General features: G+C 37.3%; 1 protein-coding gene across 3 annotated transcripts in view; it reads right to left on the bottom strand.

Annotated features, from left to right (window-relative positions):
- SYT14 (synaptotagmin 14) overlaps positions 1-18,132 on the bottom strand; it is a 218,226-nt gene that overhangs the window by 59,150 nt on the left and 140,944 nt on the right. For all 3 annotated transcript variants that reach the window (XM_047841636.1, XM_047841637.1, XM_047841634.1), the window contains 2 exons: positions 8,420-8,691; positions 3,172-3,621 (listed from right to left, as the gene is read on the bottom strand). In XM_047841636.1, the coding sequence (XP_047697592.1) occupies positions 3,172-3,621; positions 8,420-8,691 (722 nt within the window). The remainder of the gene's footprint in view (positions 1-3,171; positions 3,622-8,419; positions 8,692-18,132) is intronic.

The following is an 18,132-nucleotide window of genomic DNA, read 5'->3' on the forward strand; positions in this document are numbered from 1 at the left end:
GCTATTTCAACATTTGTCAGTCAGGGTTCTTATCTGAAAACACTGGAAGCTAACATTAAACGGAAGAGTAATTTATTAAGGGAATCAGGATGACTAGAGAATAGGCTTATGGGTACGCTTCTCAAGAACAAAAACTAAAACTATGCTGCAGAACTGGCCCGGTGAGGAAATTGTGCCACTGCTCCCCATGGACACTCATGTGCCAAGGTCTCTTCTCTCCTGCAACAGTCACTGTCTAGCACCATACTATTTCTGCACCAGCAAAGCTAATTCAGAATTACTACGGACTCTGAGTATCAGATTCCTCCACCATCAGCCCCTGCAAACATGATGTGAGCGCAGCCCCTGCTTCTCTGTTCAGTCTGTACTGAGGTTTCCTGGACACGAATAGGACTAGAGCGCCTCGTGAGCGTGGCTCTGCCCGAGCTACCAGTCAGGCTGGGAAAGTGAACTTGCCCTCAGGGAGGTGGGACTATTAGTTGGGACTTTCTCAGACATTAGAAGACAGTTGAAAATATATGGAGGAGTGAGAAACCATAATAAATATCCAAACAAAATGTCATATATTTAGCACACCAAATGCATCTAAATTCCACCCATTTCTGTTCTTACCTAATGCCTTTCCCAAAATATATTAGTAGAATCATAATGTCAGAGATAGATGGGACATTTAGTTTAATTCCCTCATTTTAGTATTAAGAAACCTGATGCCCAAAGTGATTAGATAATTTATCCAAAGTTACAGCCACAGCTAGTTAGTACAAAGGACTCATGCTTTTCAACTCTGTATGTTTTCTATCATTCAGTGATCAAACCGAATCTTTATCTTAAAGTTCAACTTAAATTCTCCCCTCAGGGAAACTCAGGGTTTAGTTCTCAGTCATCCGGTGATAGTAATCATTTTTTCTCTCAATGTACTGATTTGATCAGTTCCTGAATATAAAGTTAAATTTTCCATTGTAGAATTCTGTTTTTCTATTATTACCCATAAAAGTAAACTGTTATTAAACTGCAAATATGTTTAATCATAGTATATCAATTTTTGAATATCTTAAAACTGTCCTTTACCTAAAGGCTAATTAATATTCTTGCAATGACATCAAGTAATTATTCAAAAGCTACAAGAATAAATTGTTTAATTATGAGAACTTCTCACTCATTTATTATTACATCTTATAAAATTAAAGCTAAAATCACCCACGTAATCTATAATCACATGATTTTTCTATACGGTTAGTATCAAAACTTAAGCAAAGAGAACATAAAGACTGTAGCACATACAGAACACAAACATTCTAGGAGTATTTTATTGTTCTGACAAGACAACTGATAGAATTATGAGTCTTGACCTCAAAATTGTGGTGTGCTAAATTGTTTTTGGCACAGAAGCCAAAATATTTTGGATTTAGAGAAGGTGGAACGGGAAAGATGGAAAGAGAGAGGAACAATTAAACACAGGCAGTAAATCTGAAAAGGGTGGCAGTGTAGAGAAAAAATTCTCCCAGAGCAGTGGACAGTTCTAGTCAGATTCTTAGAAGCTATTTGTCTAGCACTTTTTTCTTTCTGGGAACATGCTTCAGAAATTTACTGTACTGGTTGTCAGAAATATAGAATCAAGGACTACAAGCCAATACATGTAATGTAGGTATATACAGAAATAATTTAGTTGGACCAGAGATGAAACCATATTATTTTCTGTTGCTTCATTTTGTTTGTGAAATGAATATAATTAACACAGAGTTGGAAATGGATCATTTGAAGTAAATAAATACAAAATACATACCTCATGATGATACGGTCATTCTCTTCCAATTTAAATCAGGTATATTTCTCTATAAGAATGTGTTTTCACAGATTAACTAGTCATCACTCAGACCAAATCATGAAAAAGTTTACAATCCTATTAAGAACTGCCAAATATTCAATTTTATAAAAAACTGCTTTTTCCAACTCTGAAATACTGCCTGGACTTCTTTTCTCTCTCCTCTGATAAACTGCTGATATTATATTTTTAAAAGGGACATTTCCCCACAGTGGTAATTCTGCAATTTAAAATTGTAACAAGTTATCAATAAAGGCTAAACAGTATCCTACAAACCCGCAGGGATACACTATACTTACTATGGCCTTTGGTTTTAAAAATGTTGAAATCATCCAGCTGAAATGGTATGGTGAAAAAAAAATCTAATGTGAATGAGGGTCCTATAAGATCCAATGCTTCCTGGTATAAATTCTCTGATCTTGAACTTATGCTTACACCCTTTAAAAGCTTAAAAACAACCCTCAAATATTATACCTTTATTTAAAAATAAACATCCATTCTAAAATCTCTGTATTTATATTACAAAAATGCTTTTAATTCAATATAGTAGAGAGGAATAAATACAATCTGTAATTTACACTTACAGCATATCACAGATTTTCTCATAATCTAAATAAGTATGTGACATAATGTATCTCCGGTTTAAAGAAGCAGGTCAACTCTCCTGTGATTTGCAATGTCTTGCGGGAATTTACTTAAAAATATGGAGGGAGAGAGGGAGAGAGACTTATATGTGATCAGAACCTGGAGCAAAAAAGGGAAAAGGGATACTAGCTCATAGACGAAACTGAAGTATTCTCCCCAAACTACTGCAAAACCTTTGTTTAGAAAGGGTACAGAGTATAACAAGGCCAGATTTTCTTTTGAACCTTTAAAAATAATTTCATAGCAGTTCTGGAAAGATAATTAGCCATGACCTGGGCAGCAGTACATATTCTATAAAAGCAAATGATATCTGTGGCATATTAAACAAGATACGGGGCTAGATCTTACTGTACCACTTAGTTTTAACCTGGAAAGGAAACAATAAAATCTGCATGGAGTTCGTTTGATGTCATAATCAACCATCTAATAAATATTTAACACAGGAACAAATGTGTAAGACATTGGACTGGACTCTGTGAAGGATTAAATAAAATACATAAGTCACATATAATCTTCAAGGGCAACTTTTCTAGAATGAGAAAAAATTAGACCTACCTATCCAGGGCTTAGAAATTTTGTAAAGGCATGATTATTGCATTTAAAAAAGACTGAAAAAGTGGCTGGACTGATAATGGATTTTAAAAACTCTCTACGTTATATATCACGACATAAAGCATAGTCATGCTATTTGATCAGATACTCACAGAATGATTGTAAGAAGGTTCCAATATCACAGGTAGTGACATTTTCCCTTGAAGATTCAATTTCGTCAAATAAAAAATCTTTTCCCCCACAATCTTTTCCTTTTTCATACGGTGCACACCATACAGTCTAAACCGAACTGCGTAATTTCCAATCATCTCGGATTCAACATGATTGAACTTGAATGTCTCTGTGAAGACAGGGCATGGTCCTCTCTGGATGCTGGTTTTTGCTCTCTGCTTCTTTATAGGTAGAAGAACAAGGTGTACTTGCCATGAGTTGCCACCTGTCCTGTTATATGTTGGGATATCGGTGACAGCTGTCACTGTTACCAGAAGCTTCTGTTCTTGTGAGTCATAGTCAAAAGTCACATCCAATGTGCCATATTTAGCTTCTGGCTCAGGATCAAAAGGTTTGGGAAGCTGTGAAGATGATCCTTGAGCTGACATATCCTAAGAAAAGCAAATTCAAATGTTTTCAGTTCTTAACTCTAGTATTTAATCGAGCATGTAAATAAACATCTGATACTGCTTTAGGAGGAGGATGTGAAAACTGTCACAAAGAAGGTAATAATAAGTAACAGTCAACTATGATCAAAAGCTACTCCACAAGGTCAGAGGAGTAAACGTGGTAGGTTAAACTCAAAAGCTTATCATAATACAGACAAAGAATTTAGTATTCCCCATCACAATTTTGAGAAAGTTGGATATGTTTTTATAATTAAAAATACATGCTTCAAGATGTATCTCTCTTCCTTTCGTAGGAAACTACCAAATTGCACTTTCAACATTATAAACAATGCAACTGACAGCTCAATATTAGGCCGGATAGAAAGATAATGAATACAAGCATAATGCCATTGAAAAATTTGGTCCCCTTTGGAAAGTTTGTTCTAAAACACCCCATCTGTAACAGAGTGTAAGCACCTTGAGGCTTGGAAATCAAGGGAAATGGGAAATATGAAAGTATAAATACAGAGGCCTCAAAAATACTTGTGGCCAAATACTTATTTTCCATAACACATACATAATTTACACTTTAATTTTTAACCTCAATTTAAAACTACGTATTATTTTCTGAGGTTACTGTTGAAAATCGCTGACTACACATTTCAAAACTTCCAGAAAGACCAAAACTGTACATTTTAATGATGAGGCTGGAAGAAGCTGTACCTGTTTTACCCAGAATTGTCTCAAATTCCTGCCAGCCTAAGTCCCTGGAATGTAACAAGAGGGTTGGCTACTTACCGACTGTGCCAAACCCAGGTCTCTGGCCTTTCAACGACACCACTTTGTCCCTTCAAGCATTTTAACAAGTCTTAAACATCTTAAAATGATGGACATTTTAAAATGTGGACCAATTTTATAATTTTCTGCTTCTGAACGTGTCCTTGGTGCCTATGGTAGCAGCCACTCCTACTAGTCCCATTCTTCCCTTTTTGCATTTCTGAGAAGGGCTACCAGAGTTGAGGCAGAAACACACTGTCCCGCAAGAGACTGCCCTTCAAAACTTTCCTTGTGGCAGCTATGCTCATGAGACTTGGCTTTGGTCAGTGGGAGACAAGCAGGGTTATGTCTGAAACATCCAGATTAGGTTTATAGAGGAAATTACTTGACCTTCACTCTCTTTTTTTGTCAGGCTTCCCACCAGCAGATACGCAGGTAGGATGGGTGGCTCTGCTTGGACCATGTGGACTAAGACAAATACTCCAGGGGACGGCAGAGTGACAAAAAAACAAACTTCCGCCCTGCCCGCCCCCCTCCCCAAGCCCCTTAATGATGTAGAGTGAAGCCACCTACTCCCCTAGACTGTCGTTAAATGAAAGACAATCTTCTGTGGTTTTTAGCCATCATATTGGTCTCTTGTTAAAGCAGCTGAACACAAACTCTAACTGTTGTACTAACCATGTGCCAGGCTGTATTTTAGTTGGGGAAGACTCAGCAGAGAACCAAAAATACTCAGGTCTTTTACATATAAATCTTAGATGTCTACCTATGGGTGACCCTGCTTGGTACCATGTATGAAAAAAAAAGAAGAAATGAAGAACAACACTTAGGGAGAGGGAACAGACTCTTAGAGAAGGATTCGGCTTTTTTTTTTTTTAATGGAATATGATGAAATCAGGATAAACATATTCTTATTCTGTCAAAAAAAATTGACAATCTAGAGCAAAATGTTTTAACGTATGCCACTTCATAATTGGCAATCAAAGATGATTAATTACATGGCTTTGATTTTTCAATGAAATAATTTCTAAAATAGTATCTTAATACTAAGATTTACAAGGCAGTAAAAAATTTCGTAACGTCCCAGAGAGGGTTAAAAGGGTGGACCTTTATAGACAAAAGTTACTATTTGTGTTCTCTAAACAGGCTACTAGAAAATAATCCCTCCTTTCAAGGTGTCTACATTTGAATGACTGTCAGCTAGTAAAAGGTCATCAGTAGAGTTTTTGACCTTCTTGCCAGGGAACCCTCACTGGAACCCTCACTCCTATCCCAGTTCAGTTGTGTGTGTAGATGGGCACTAACATAGCTATGCCCTGAATTAAATGAAGAGGAAAGTAAGACTTTTCTATTTGATAAATAGTATCTATTAAAGGAACAGTAGAAAGCAAAATAAATTTGAAAAAACACAAGAGTGGACTTTATACTAACAGAGGCTATAAAAGCATCTAGATATTGATACAACATGCACTTGCTGTAGAGTCTGAATATATTCAATTCTGCTACAGAGACACAAAAACAAGCAGGATAGAAGAGACTAAGTGTCAACAGACAGCAAGCTGGCAGCTTCTGAAATATGGGCAAAACTCAACGCCTGTGTTAACTATAAATAATTAATAAGGAAGTAATCTGAGAGGCAAAATTCAGAAGATACAGTAAATACAGATAGTAACTAAATTAATAACTTGGAAGATATGCCAAAGACAGACATAATGAATCAAAAATATAATAGAACAAATGAGTACTGCCTAAAGGAAGGAATGTAAGGCCCAAGCCATGATCATGTCACCTCTGAGCTAAAGCTCTGTCACCCATGTGTTCCTTAATGGAAATAGAGCCTAGGTTGATTTAGTAGGCTAACTGGCAAGTTTTACTGATGACAGGAGTAATTGTCCCTGCATCTCTCCCAGAAAACAAGTATATGTTTTTGGCCCCTGGCACTGTTGTTTACATCTCAACTCTTGGGGTGCCTGGCTGGCTCAGCTGGTGGAGTATACAAGTCCTGATCTGGCGGCTGTGAGTACAAGCTCCACGCTGGGTGTACAGATTACTTTAAAAAAAAAAACAAAAACAAAAAAACTCAACTCTTGTCCCTGTTACTACAACCGTATATAGGGAACACTGATGGGGCAGAAAGAGTGACATAGGCCACTTGGGCATTACTTAAACCAAGGCTTACATAGTGTATTCCTACCACCTGTACCTACTGGCATCCTATTCTAAGTGTGTTAACCTACCTCACCTTGCTCCTCTTCTTACATTATATTTGAAATAGGTTAAGACTCCTAAAAACTGAGAATAAACCGAGGGTTGGGGGGGGGGGTGGGAGGGAGGGGAGGGTGGGTGATGGGTATTGAGGAGGGCACCTTTTGGGATGAGCACTGGGTGTTCTATGGAAACCAATTTGACAATAAATTTCATAATTAAAAAAAAAGAAAAAAAAGAAATAGGTTAAAACACATGTGCATGCACACACACACACACGCACACACACACACACACACACACACGTGATCTGAGCATCTGAATTTGGTCCGTGAGTTCTCTGAAACAGCTTGCCTGGTAGGGTACCAGGCAAGGGAGGGTACCATGCCAATGATCAAAGTAATTTCCCACACAACGATTTAGGTCAAGAAGGGCAACAGAATATAGCTGTTAAGAGCACTGCTTTTGCAGTCAGACAGACCTGGGTTTGCATTACAGTTCTACCATCTAATAGGTGCTTGTATGTGGGCAAACTGCTTAACTCTCTGAGTCTTAATATTTTCATTTGTAAAATGGAAATAACTTCCTGAAGATGAGGTTGCTAAAATTAACTGAGCTGACTATAAAGCTTATAGCAAAATTTCTGGCACAACTGTTGACTGATATTGTTATTGTTAACTCCACAATCCAGGCTCCTCCATTAACTTGTTGGCTATCTATCCAGTGTGTAAACCTACAAAACAGTGGTCTCAAATTTGTTCATGCACAGAGCACAAAGAAATAGTCTTTGCGGAAAACCATGAAATACGGACGTGTTAAACTTAAAATTCCAATGTGGAATTTTCTTCTAAATTAGATATTATATTAGAATACTAGAAATAGTAGAAACATAGTGACAGATAGCACGTGTTTTTAGAAATTATGTAAGAAAAACTTAAAATTGTGGGAATTCTGTTCATGGCTCTACTTCCATTATTTAATTTTGGCAGTATATGGAATTCACCTAGTGAGAACACTGACATAACTAGAGTACTACTATGAAATGCTGTTTGGGACAAAAGTTGTAAAAAGCTGTAGTCTAAAAGAAAGTAAGTCCTAAAAGTACATAGTACCTAATGGAAAGCTCAAATTACTATTACAGTGTTCATCATTGTTGAAAGATTAAAACAAATCCTTTTAAGAACATGGAAAGACTTCAAAAGTTCAACACATGTATTTTTGTTGTCATTTTCACTTTTTTGCTTCAAAATAGGAAATAACTTAAAACACAACCAACAACTCTGAGTGATGCCATGAATCCAAATGTTGTTAATAAAGCTGAACATCACTCTTCCCTTCCATATTCCATCACATAAAAACGCAAAAACATCATTTTTGAAAAACCTATAAAACATCAGTGAGCAACCTCCCAGAAGTAAAAATATCCAAACTAAAAGAAGTTTAAAAATAAAAAACACATAACAGGAGCCTCAAGATGGAAGAAACAGGTAATTCCAGAATGTTTGGTATACAATGTTAAAATAAAAAAGACCTATCTTGAGGTGGAAACCTGGGGAAGACACTTTTCCAGTATCTTGTGTATTGCTCTCATTTTTAGCTACGCATCCTCCTTTTGGGGAAAAGGGGGTGGGGTGGGTGAAGGATGGTCGAGACAGTCCTGACATGTCTGCTGGATCAAGATTAGATCAAGGAGAACACGGGTACCTTAAGCCACAAAGGACAAGGACAGTGATGAAACCGTCTTACCAAGAAGAGAAGCACAGGATTATTATCCTCCAATAACGTCCATTTAAAAAACTCTATGTGCTTTTTTACTTACTTCTGGGCTCAGGACTGCAGTGCTGTCACTTGGAACGTCTTCTTCATATCCTTTATTATGAAAACTTTCTATTTCGTGACCTGTGCTTCCTTCACTTGGGCACTTGTTATATGAGCATCGTGGACTGTTGCTGCAGTGGGAAAATTCACATTTACTGTCCCCAATTTCTGAGGGCGTACATGAGAGATGGGGAGAACCACTGTCATCCTGATATGGTGGTGGCTGCAATTCATCCAGTGGGGGTGTTCTTCTCATTCTCTGAATGCAGTTTCCTGACAATGATTAAGAATCTGGTCACTGTTTCCAATTAGCCTCAACATGCAGTACCGTCCACAATAACTGTAAATAACTTAAAAAAAAACTGGATTAAAAAATCTGTGGCAACATAATTGTTAGATTCACTCATGAGTTTCCTCCTTCCCTAATTGAGAGACACAGAAATAAAATAGCCTGGTTTTCCACTCCTCTCCTCCTGCATAATAAGATTAGGAAAGATAAAAGTCATATTCTCGGAGAGATGCTGTCATGTACCATAAAAATGGGAGAGCGAAAAATATTAGTGCAATAACTTATTTACTTAGTTCTTTCTTTCCAAACAGTCTGGAAGCATACACATTTTACCTACTCCCCTATGACGAGTCGCTCCTCTAGTCACAACAGGTGAGAATATGGTGGGTACAACAAATATAAGACATCATTTATTTTCTCCAATGACTGAGATGAACTTAAACTAGCATTTAGCTCAGAACTATTCTTCCACATCCACCCTAGATCCAGAATCCTAAGTTGAGGTGCACCGTGAATCTAGGCCTAATCCCTAACACTGAACAGAGACTTAAAACTGCATTTCACCCTGTCTCAACTACCCAGCGGCCACTCACTGCCCCACTGCACCATGTGTCCCTAACTCCTTCTAAAGTTCAGCTCTACCTTGTCTATAGCGCGCACTGCTACCTGCAGCAATTCATTTCGAACCATATTTTCTTTCAGCCTTAAATTATCCTTTTAATTTTTACCTCAATGATCTATCTCAGTAACCCAGAATAAATACGTCTCTGAACAGGATACAGGTGGGGGGAGGTGGATGATGTAAAAAAAAAATAGTTGAGTACGTAATTTAAGAACAGCTAAGTCTCAGCTAAATCCTGAATGCAATATCAGATATTAAATTTAAACACTGCTCATTTTTTCTTTTAATGGACTGAATCTCTGTTCTCAAAAGGGACCCTGAGAGGAGGTATTTTGTATTGTAATTCTTATAATGGAGTTCAGTTCAAATGTTCAATAGGTTTTCTGTTCTTCCTAAGACAGAAAAACTTTACATAAGAAAAACAAAACTCATTTAAAAATTTCCACAATGCCTGGTTCAAATTAAAATTTGCATGAACTTAGCACAAATTTACATATTTATAGCTCAGAAGCCCAAATTTTAGAAAAAGAAAACTAAATGTCTTACCTAGTGAGTCTAACATTTAGTTGATAAAGCATAAGCAAAAAATAAACAAGTTACTGAACTAACATATTTGAAACTAAATTTGAGAAGGGAAGATAAAGTTGATACACTGCACTTAGCAGCAAATAAAACACAACACCCCAGGTTTCAGAGAGGGGTTTCCAGGAAACCTTTGGTTTTCCTGATAAAAGCAGGCCCACTCAACTGGCATGCCCTTTTTGTCCACTGGCCTTTCTCCTTCCTCCTCCTTGGACGCGCTGCAGCCATTTTGTAACCATGAAGCAACAAGCATGACAATGAAAGCTAAGGATGGAGAAGCAGACAAATAGAACATATCAGGGTAACTGAAACATCACTAAGTAGCTATGTCCAAACTTCCTGAAGCCTGAAACAAATCCTGCTAGGTTAAAAAGTACAACAGCAAGACACTGATAGTTGGATATCCTGTGGTTTCCAAATATATTCTCTACTGACAGTTTTTAAATTATTTAACCAATGTCCTCCCCTCATTAAAGATGTATATTTAATCAGTCACTGCATTATAAATTAAATGGTAATATCTAGTATTTACTGTAACATAAAAATTTCCCAGTGTCGTGGTTTCAGGAGTCAGAATACCGTCTTTTCCTTTATCTTTACCTATATATATGTTTTTTAGAAGAGAGGTGATCTTTCTCAGATCTCAGACCTCAAATTGCTCAGCACATAGTCCCATGGATAGCACTGACAGAACTAGGTACATATCTAGTCCTGAACCCATCTCAGGGGAATGGGATTGCCATAATTCACTCAGATTAATCAGAAGCCATCAGAGTGAAGGTGGAGATGGAGTCAGCTTCAATGTCCATACCTACGTGGAAGAGAATAGGTGCCACCCACCCAGAAAAAAGAGAAAGGACTCAAATAAATAAAATTAGATATGAAAAAGGAGACATTACAACAGATATAACAGATACAAAGGATCATATAAGATTAACAGGAACAATTATGTGCTAACAAATGGGACAACCTAGAAGACACAGATAAAGTCCTAGAAACATACTAGCTACCAGGACTGAATCATGAATAGAAAATCTGAACAGACAAATCACCAGTCAGTAATCAAAAACCTCCCGGGGTGCCTGGGTGGCTCAGTCAGTTAAGCATCTGACTCTTGATTTCAGCTCAAGTCATGATCTCATGGTTGTGAGACTGGGTCCCAGTGGGCATGAGCCTAATTAATATTCTCTCTCCCTCTGTCCTTTCCCCAGTCTTTCTCTCTCTAATAAAACAAAACAAAGCAAAACAATGACAACAACAAAGAAATCTCCCAAAAAACAAAAGTTCAGAACCAGATGGCTTCGCTGGTGAAGTCACCAAAACTTAAAGAAAAATTAATACTAACTCTTCTCAAAATGTTACAAAAAAATAGAAGAGGAGGGAACACTTCCAAACTCATTTTACCAGGCCAGCATTACCTTGAAACCAAAGCCAGACAAAGACACCACAAGAAAATTACAGGTCAATATCTCTAATAAACACAGGTGCAAAAATTCTCAACAAAGTATCAGCAAGCCAAATTTAACAATACATTAAAAGCATCATACAGCACGATAGATTGGGATCTACTCCAGGGATTTAAGGGTGGTTCAATATCTGCAAATCAATGTAATACAACACATTAACAAAACAAAGGATAAAAATCATAGGATCATCTCAGTAGATGTAAAAAAAAGCATTTGACAAAATTCAACATCCATTCATGACAAAAACTCTCAAGAAACTGAGTACAGAAAGAACATTAGTCAACACAATAAAGGCCACATATGACAAACCCACAGCTAACAGTATATTCAATAATGAAAAGCCAAAAGCTTCTTCTCTAAGATAAGGAACAAGACATGGATCTGACTCTTACCACTTTTATTTAATATAGTTTTGGAAATCCCAACCAGAGAAAGAAAAGAAATAAAAGGCATCTAAATTGGAAGAGAAGTAAAACTATCTCTACTTCCAGATGATGATATTATATAGATAAAAAACTGAAAGAATCCACCAAAAAACTGTTAGAATAAGTGAATTTGGGGGCACATGGGTGGCTCAGACTGAGATTAAGCATCCAACTTCGGTTCAGGTCATGATCTCACAGTTCCTGAGTTCAAGCCCCATATTGGGCTCTGTGCGGACAGCTCGGAGCCTGGAGACTGCTTCGGATCCTGTGTCTCCCTCTCTCTCTGCCCCTCCCCTGCTCATGCTCTCTCTGCCTCTCTCTCAAAAATAAACAAACATAAAAAAAGCGAGTTCAGTAAAATTGCAGGATGCAAATCAATATAAGAAATCAGTTCCATTTCTACATAGTAACAACAAAGTATCAGAAAAGATTTTTTTTTAATTCTATTTACAGTTGCTTCAAAAAGAACATAATACCTAGGAATAAATTTATCCAAGGAGATGAAAGATGTACCTGTACACTAAAAACTACAAGATACTGATGAAAGAAACTGAAAAAGACACAAAATAAATGGGAAGAATTTTATGCTCATAGATTGGCAGAAATAAATACTGTTAAAATGTCCATAAATTGGGATGAGCACTGGGTGCTGTATGTAAGTGATGAATCACGGGAATCTACTCCTGAAGCCAAGAGCACACTGTATACACTGTATGTTAGCTAACAATAAATTATATTAAATAAATAAATAAATAAAGATTCAAAGTGACCCTCTATCAAAATTCCATTGGCATTTTTCACAGAAATAGAAAAAAACAATCCTAAACTTTGTATGGAACCATAGAAGACTCCAAAGCCAAAGCAATCTTGGAAAAGAAAAACAAAGTTGGAGGTATCACACTTCCTGATTTCAAATTATATTACAAAGCTATAGTAATCAAAAGAGTATGGCATTGGCATAAAAACAGACACACAGATCAACAGAACAGAGAACCCAGAAATAAACCCACACATACAGTAAATTAATTTATGACAAAACAGCCAAGAATACACATGGGAGATGATAGTCTGTTTAATAAATGATGATGGGAAAACTGGACAGTCACATGTGAAAGAATGAAACTGTATCATTATCTCACATCACACACAAAAATCAACTCAAAATAAAGACTTGAAGATAAAGCTTGAAACTATAAATCTTAAAAGAAAACATAAGGAATAAGTTCCTTAAAACAGTCTTGACAAGATTTTGCCTTTGCTAGAAGCAAAGGCAACAAAAGCAATAAATAAGTGGGACTATATCAAAATAAAAAGCTTCTGCATAGAAATCCATCAAAAAATTATAGGCAATCTATGGGATAGGAGAAAATATTTAGAAATCATATACTCAATATTTAAAGAACTCATACAATTTAACAGCAAATAACAATCTGATTTAAAAATGGGCTGAGAAGAGGTGCCTGGGTGGCTCAGTTAGTTAAGTGTCTGACTTCAACTCAGGTCATGCTCTTGCAGTCCTGAGTTTGAGCCCCGCGTTGGGCTCCGTACTGACAGCTCAGAGCCTAGGGTCTGCTTCAGATTCTGTGCTTCCTCTCTCTCTGCCTCTCCCCTGCTCATGCTCTCTTTCTCTCTCAAAAATAAATAAACACTAAAAAAAAAAAAATGGGCTGAGGAACTAGAGATTTCTTTCAAAGAAAACATCCGAATGGCCAATAGGTACATGAAAAGGTGGTCAACATCACTATCATCAGGGAAATGCAAATCAAAAGCATAATGAGATATTTCACACCTGTTAGAATGTCCAATAACAAAAAGAATGCATAACAAATGCTGGAATAGGATGTGGAGAAAAAGGGACCCTTGTGTCCTTTGGGTGGGAATGTAAACTGGTAAAACCACCATGGAAAAACAGTACAGTTATTCCTCAAAAAATTAAAAATAGAATTACCATAAGATCAAGCAACTCCACTCCTGGGTATTTATCTGAAGAAAATGAAATCACTATCGCAAAAAGATATCTGCACTCCATGTTCCCTGCAGGATTCTTTATAATAGCCAAGACAGGCAAACAACCTAAGGGTCCATCAATGGACGAATGGATAAAGAAAATGTGGTATACACACACACACACACACACACACACACACACACACACACACACTGGACTATTATTCATCCAGAAAAAAGAAGAAAATCTTGCCATGTGACAACACAAATGGACCTTGAGGGCATTACACTAAGTGGAATAAGTCAGAAGGAGAAAGAAAAATACTGTATGATGTTACTTATAAGTGAAATCTACAAAAATCTGAACTCATAGATATGGAGAACAGATTGGTCATTGCTAGAGGTGAGGGTGGGGAGTGGAAGAAATGTGTGAAGGTGGTCAAAAGGTACAAACTTCCAGTTAAAAGATAAATAAATCCTGGATGCAACGTACAGCATGATGACAGTTAACAATAATGTACTGTAGATTTAAAAGTTGCTAAAAGAATAGACCTTAAAAGTTCTTATTAGGAAAAAATATGTGTAACTATGTGAGGTGACTGATGTTAACTAAACTTACTGTGGTAAATCATTTTGCAATAAACACATGTATCACATCCTATGTTGTGCTAATACCTTAGACTAATACAATGTTATGTATCAATTATATCTCAGTAAAATTGGAAAAAGAAAAGAATGACTAAACACTTCCCTTACAAAAGCTTATACACTAATTGAGAGTATAAAAATATATATACACATGAAACAAAAGGAAAAGAAACAAACCAAAAAGAGTATATGCCTAAAGCATACAAGGTCCAGGGAGGAAGATAAAGGACGTTGGCTAGAAAAACCCACATGATCAAATCCTTGTCTTCCTTATCCTTCAATCTGATTTCATATTCATCTTGATTAAAACATCTTCTCTGTGGTCTTTCTTCTTCAACAGCTGCTTCACTATATTAATCCTTGTCTGAACTTCCTTCTCATGTGACCAACAGAATCTAATTTCTGTCCGGTAATAATCTAATACCTTACTTCCATCAGGTCCCAGTTTAGATGTCAGCCAACCAGGATATATTTACACAGCTGAGCTCTAGTCATCTGGCTCTTTAGTGTAACTGCTCTCCAGGGACTAAAGCACTAGTTACCCAAAAGACACTTAGTGATATTTAAAGATGCTAAGTAGGTTCCATGAGGAGACTTCACTAGTGTTTCTGATTTGAGAGAAACAATTTTAAAGCTGTGAAATTTGGAATATACATATTGGAATATATAAATTATATATATAATTTACATATTATTTATGTATTTATATTTTCATGTAATTATAAAATATTACCTAAATCCTCAAAGTTTTGAAAATAATAATACCATACTTTTTACTTTTCACTTTACTTTTGCATTTTACTTTACAAAGTGAAAGAGCACCGAAATGTACCTGGAATAGTTACTTCATTAAAAAAAATTTTTTTAAGTGTTTATTCTTATTTTCGAGATAGAGAGAGACAGAGTATGAGCAGGGCAGGGGCAGAGAGAGAAGGAGACCCAGAATCTGAAGCAGGCTCCAGGCTCTGAGCTGTCAGCACAAAGCCCAAAGCGAGGCTTGAACTCATGAACCGTGAGATAGTAACCTGAGCCGAAGTCGGATGCTTACCCATTTGAGCCACCCAGGCACCCCAGGAATTTCATTTTTAAAAATGCAGTTATGAAGATTTTTCCTCTTTCAAACTTTTGCAACAATATATTCTTTCTCTAATTGGCAACTACTTCTTATAGTCTACACAGTGTAATAACTAAGAGTTGGCTAAAATTTAACTGATACTGGAAAATTTTTAAGGCAAACGTTTTATAAAATAACATAATTTAGGGGCGCCTGGGTGGCGCAGTCGGTTAAGCGTCCGACTTCAGCCAGGTCACGATCTCGTGGTCCGTGAGTTCGAGCCCCGCGTCAGGCTCTGGGCTGATGGCTCAGAGCCTGGAGCCTGTTTCCAATTCTGTGTCTCCCTCTCTCTCTGCCCCTCCCCCATTCATGCTCTGTCTCTCTCTGTCCCAAAAATAAATAAACGTTAAAAAAAAAATAAATAAAATAACATAATTTATACTACAGTTGTTAAATTACACTGTAAACATCCAACCTTAAGAGGAAGCTTCTAGTGGAACTGCCAAACACCAAAATGATGATGCCCTGTTATTACTTTCCCCCTTGTTTTACAACCTAACTCCCCACCCTATTTTGTGGAAATGATATAGCCATAAAAGGGTTCATGCATGGATATATTTAAAGCAATTTCATTTACCATCTGCATATTGTAGAGCACTTACAAAACAAGACAAGGTCTCTTCCTACCTTAAAAAAAACAAAACAAAAAACAAAAAAACAAAAAACACAACCAGGAGTCTCAACAGGATAAGAAGGTTCCCGATGGTGATGCCTGGCATGGGGCAACAAAGCCCAAAAGGGTGAAGAGTGTGTCTACACTGAAGGAAAAAGGAGTCAAAATCGGAGTAGGATCCAAGCCATGGTGGGGGCGGGGGGGGGGGGGAGACAGTCGTGGGCTGTGAAAGCCTAAGAGGAAATCCACACAGAGGCATACCTGGTGAAAGAGGAAGGCATCAGCATAGACAGTTGGCCTGACACAGGAAATCCATGAGTATCCATGAGTGAAGGTCACCTGGAGTGTGGTGTCAGAGCCCAAGTGGGGTGAGGAAGACAACTACATGGGGACAAGGGGGAGTCCTAGAGCATAGTGTCAGACTCCAAGCAAGAAGCCAGAGCTTTGGTAGGGTGATGAGGCCATCCAATGTGGATGGTAAGCTGGTCTGGAGTGTCACAACCCATGTTCTGAGGGTCATGGGGACATCCACAAGTAGGAAAGGCTGCAGGGTATATCAGAACCCAAATAGGGTGAGGGAGCATGCGTGCAGACTGGGGTGGGGCGGGGGGTGATCAAATAATAAATATGTGAAGTTTAATGGAAGCCAGGTCTGTCTCTCAGTGTTGGAGAAGGAAGTTAGAAATATGGAAAGGGAGAAAAAAAGAACTCTGGTCTTGGATTAGAACCGAGGATATCAGTGTGAAAATGAACTCAGTTGTTAAATAGTAAGTAAACACAGCATAAATATGCATATAACATACACACACACACACACACACACACACACACACACACTCATTCCTAAATATCCTAGCTCTGTCTCCTGAGAGGATTTAAGAACAACATCTCAACACCAGTGTGCACACCTAGTGCCCAGATCTTGGCTTCTAAATCTATTCTTTACTGAAAGGAACCAGGGTTCCATGAAGAAATAGCAAATTTCAGGGCTATGAAACCAAGCTGAAAATTAGATTGTATTCAAAGAATGATGGGGACATGTCAAAAAGGCAAAGAAGCCACGTTGAAGAAGTTTGCACTGAACAAATCCCACAATTTGAGCTTCCAAATAAACAATTGAAGTAACTGATTATAACACACTGAAGAGAAGAAGAAAACATGAGTCCTTCTAGATATAAATACATATATGAACAAATTGAAAGAATTCTGAGGAACAGATTGTCTGCATTTTTAGAAAGCACCTGCTGACAAAGTACTTAATTATCTAGCACGGATACCCCCTTAATGAAGACATCAAAGCGAACACCGTGAGTAACAGGGCAAATCAAAGTGTGCATCACCTGACAGGATGCAATGAGAGGACTACAGCACCACTGCCTTGGTCCTCCAACTAAAGATGCTTAACCTGAACCTAATCATGAGAAATATCAGACTTATGCAGATATTCTAAAGCATGGCCTGTCATCTTCAAAAAGGAACGGCTGGAGAAGCTGCTCTGGCCCAAAGGAGACTAAAGCAACACAACAACGTATGATTCTGAACTACATATCCTTTTGCCATAATGGATATTATCTGGACAACAGCAGGCAGTGAATGGATTCTGAGGATTAGATGGCAATAATAAGCCAATGTTAAAGTGTTTACTTAGATGGCTGTGTTGTGGTTATGCGAGAGAATATTCTTTTTTGTAGAAAATATACATTAAAGTATCTGGGGGTGATGACAAATCAGGCCAGTGGGCCACTGACTCTGATATAGCTCAAGGAGTAAAAAGGAGTTGTACTGCTTTTTAAACTACTTTTTCAACTTTTGTTAATTTTCTGAATGTTTAAGAAAATTCTCCATAAAAAAGGCACCATCATATCTTTTGAAAATCAGATGATTCACACAAATTCCTAAAGAAACAAAACCTAGACAGATCCAAGAAGACACAGGAAAATTATATAATCTTGTGTCTGTTACAGAAATTAAATGCATATTTTAAAACCTTCCTAACAAAGAAGAGTCC

The sequence above is a fragment of the Prionailurus viverrinus genome, chromosome F1 (genome assembly GCF_022837055.1).
Source record: "Prionailurus viverrinus isolate Anna chromosome F1, UM_Priviv_1.0, whole genome shotgun sequence".
Taxonomy (NCBI): domain Eukaryota; kingdom Metazoa; phylum Chordata; class Mammalia; order Carnivora; family Felidae; genus Prionailurus; species Prionailurus viverrinus.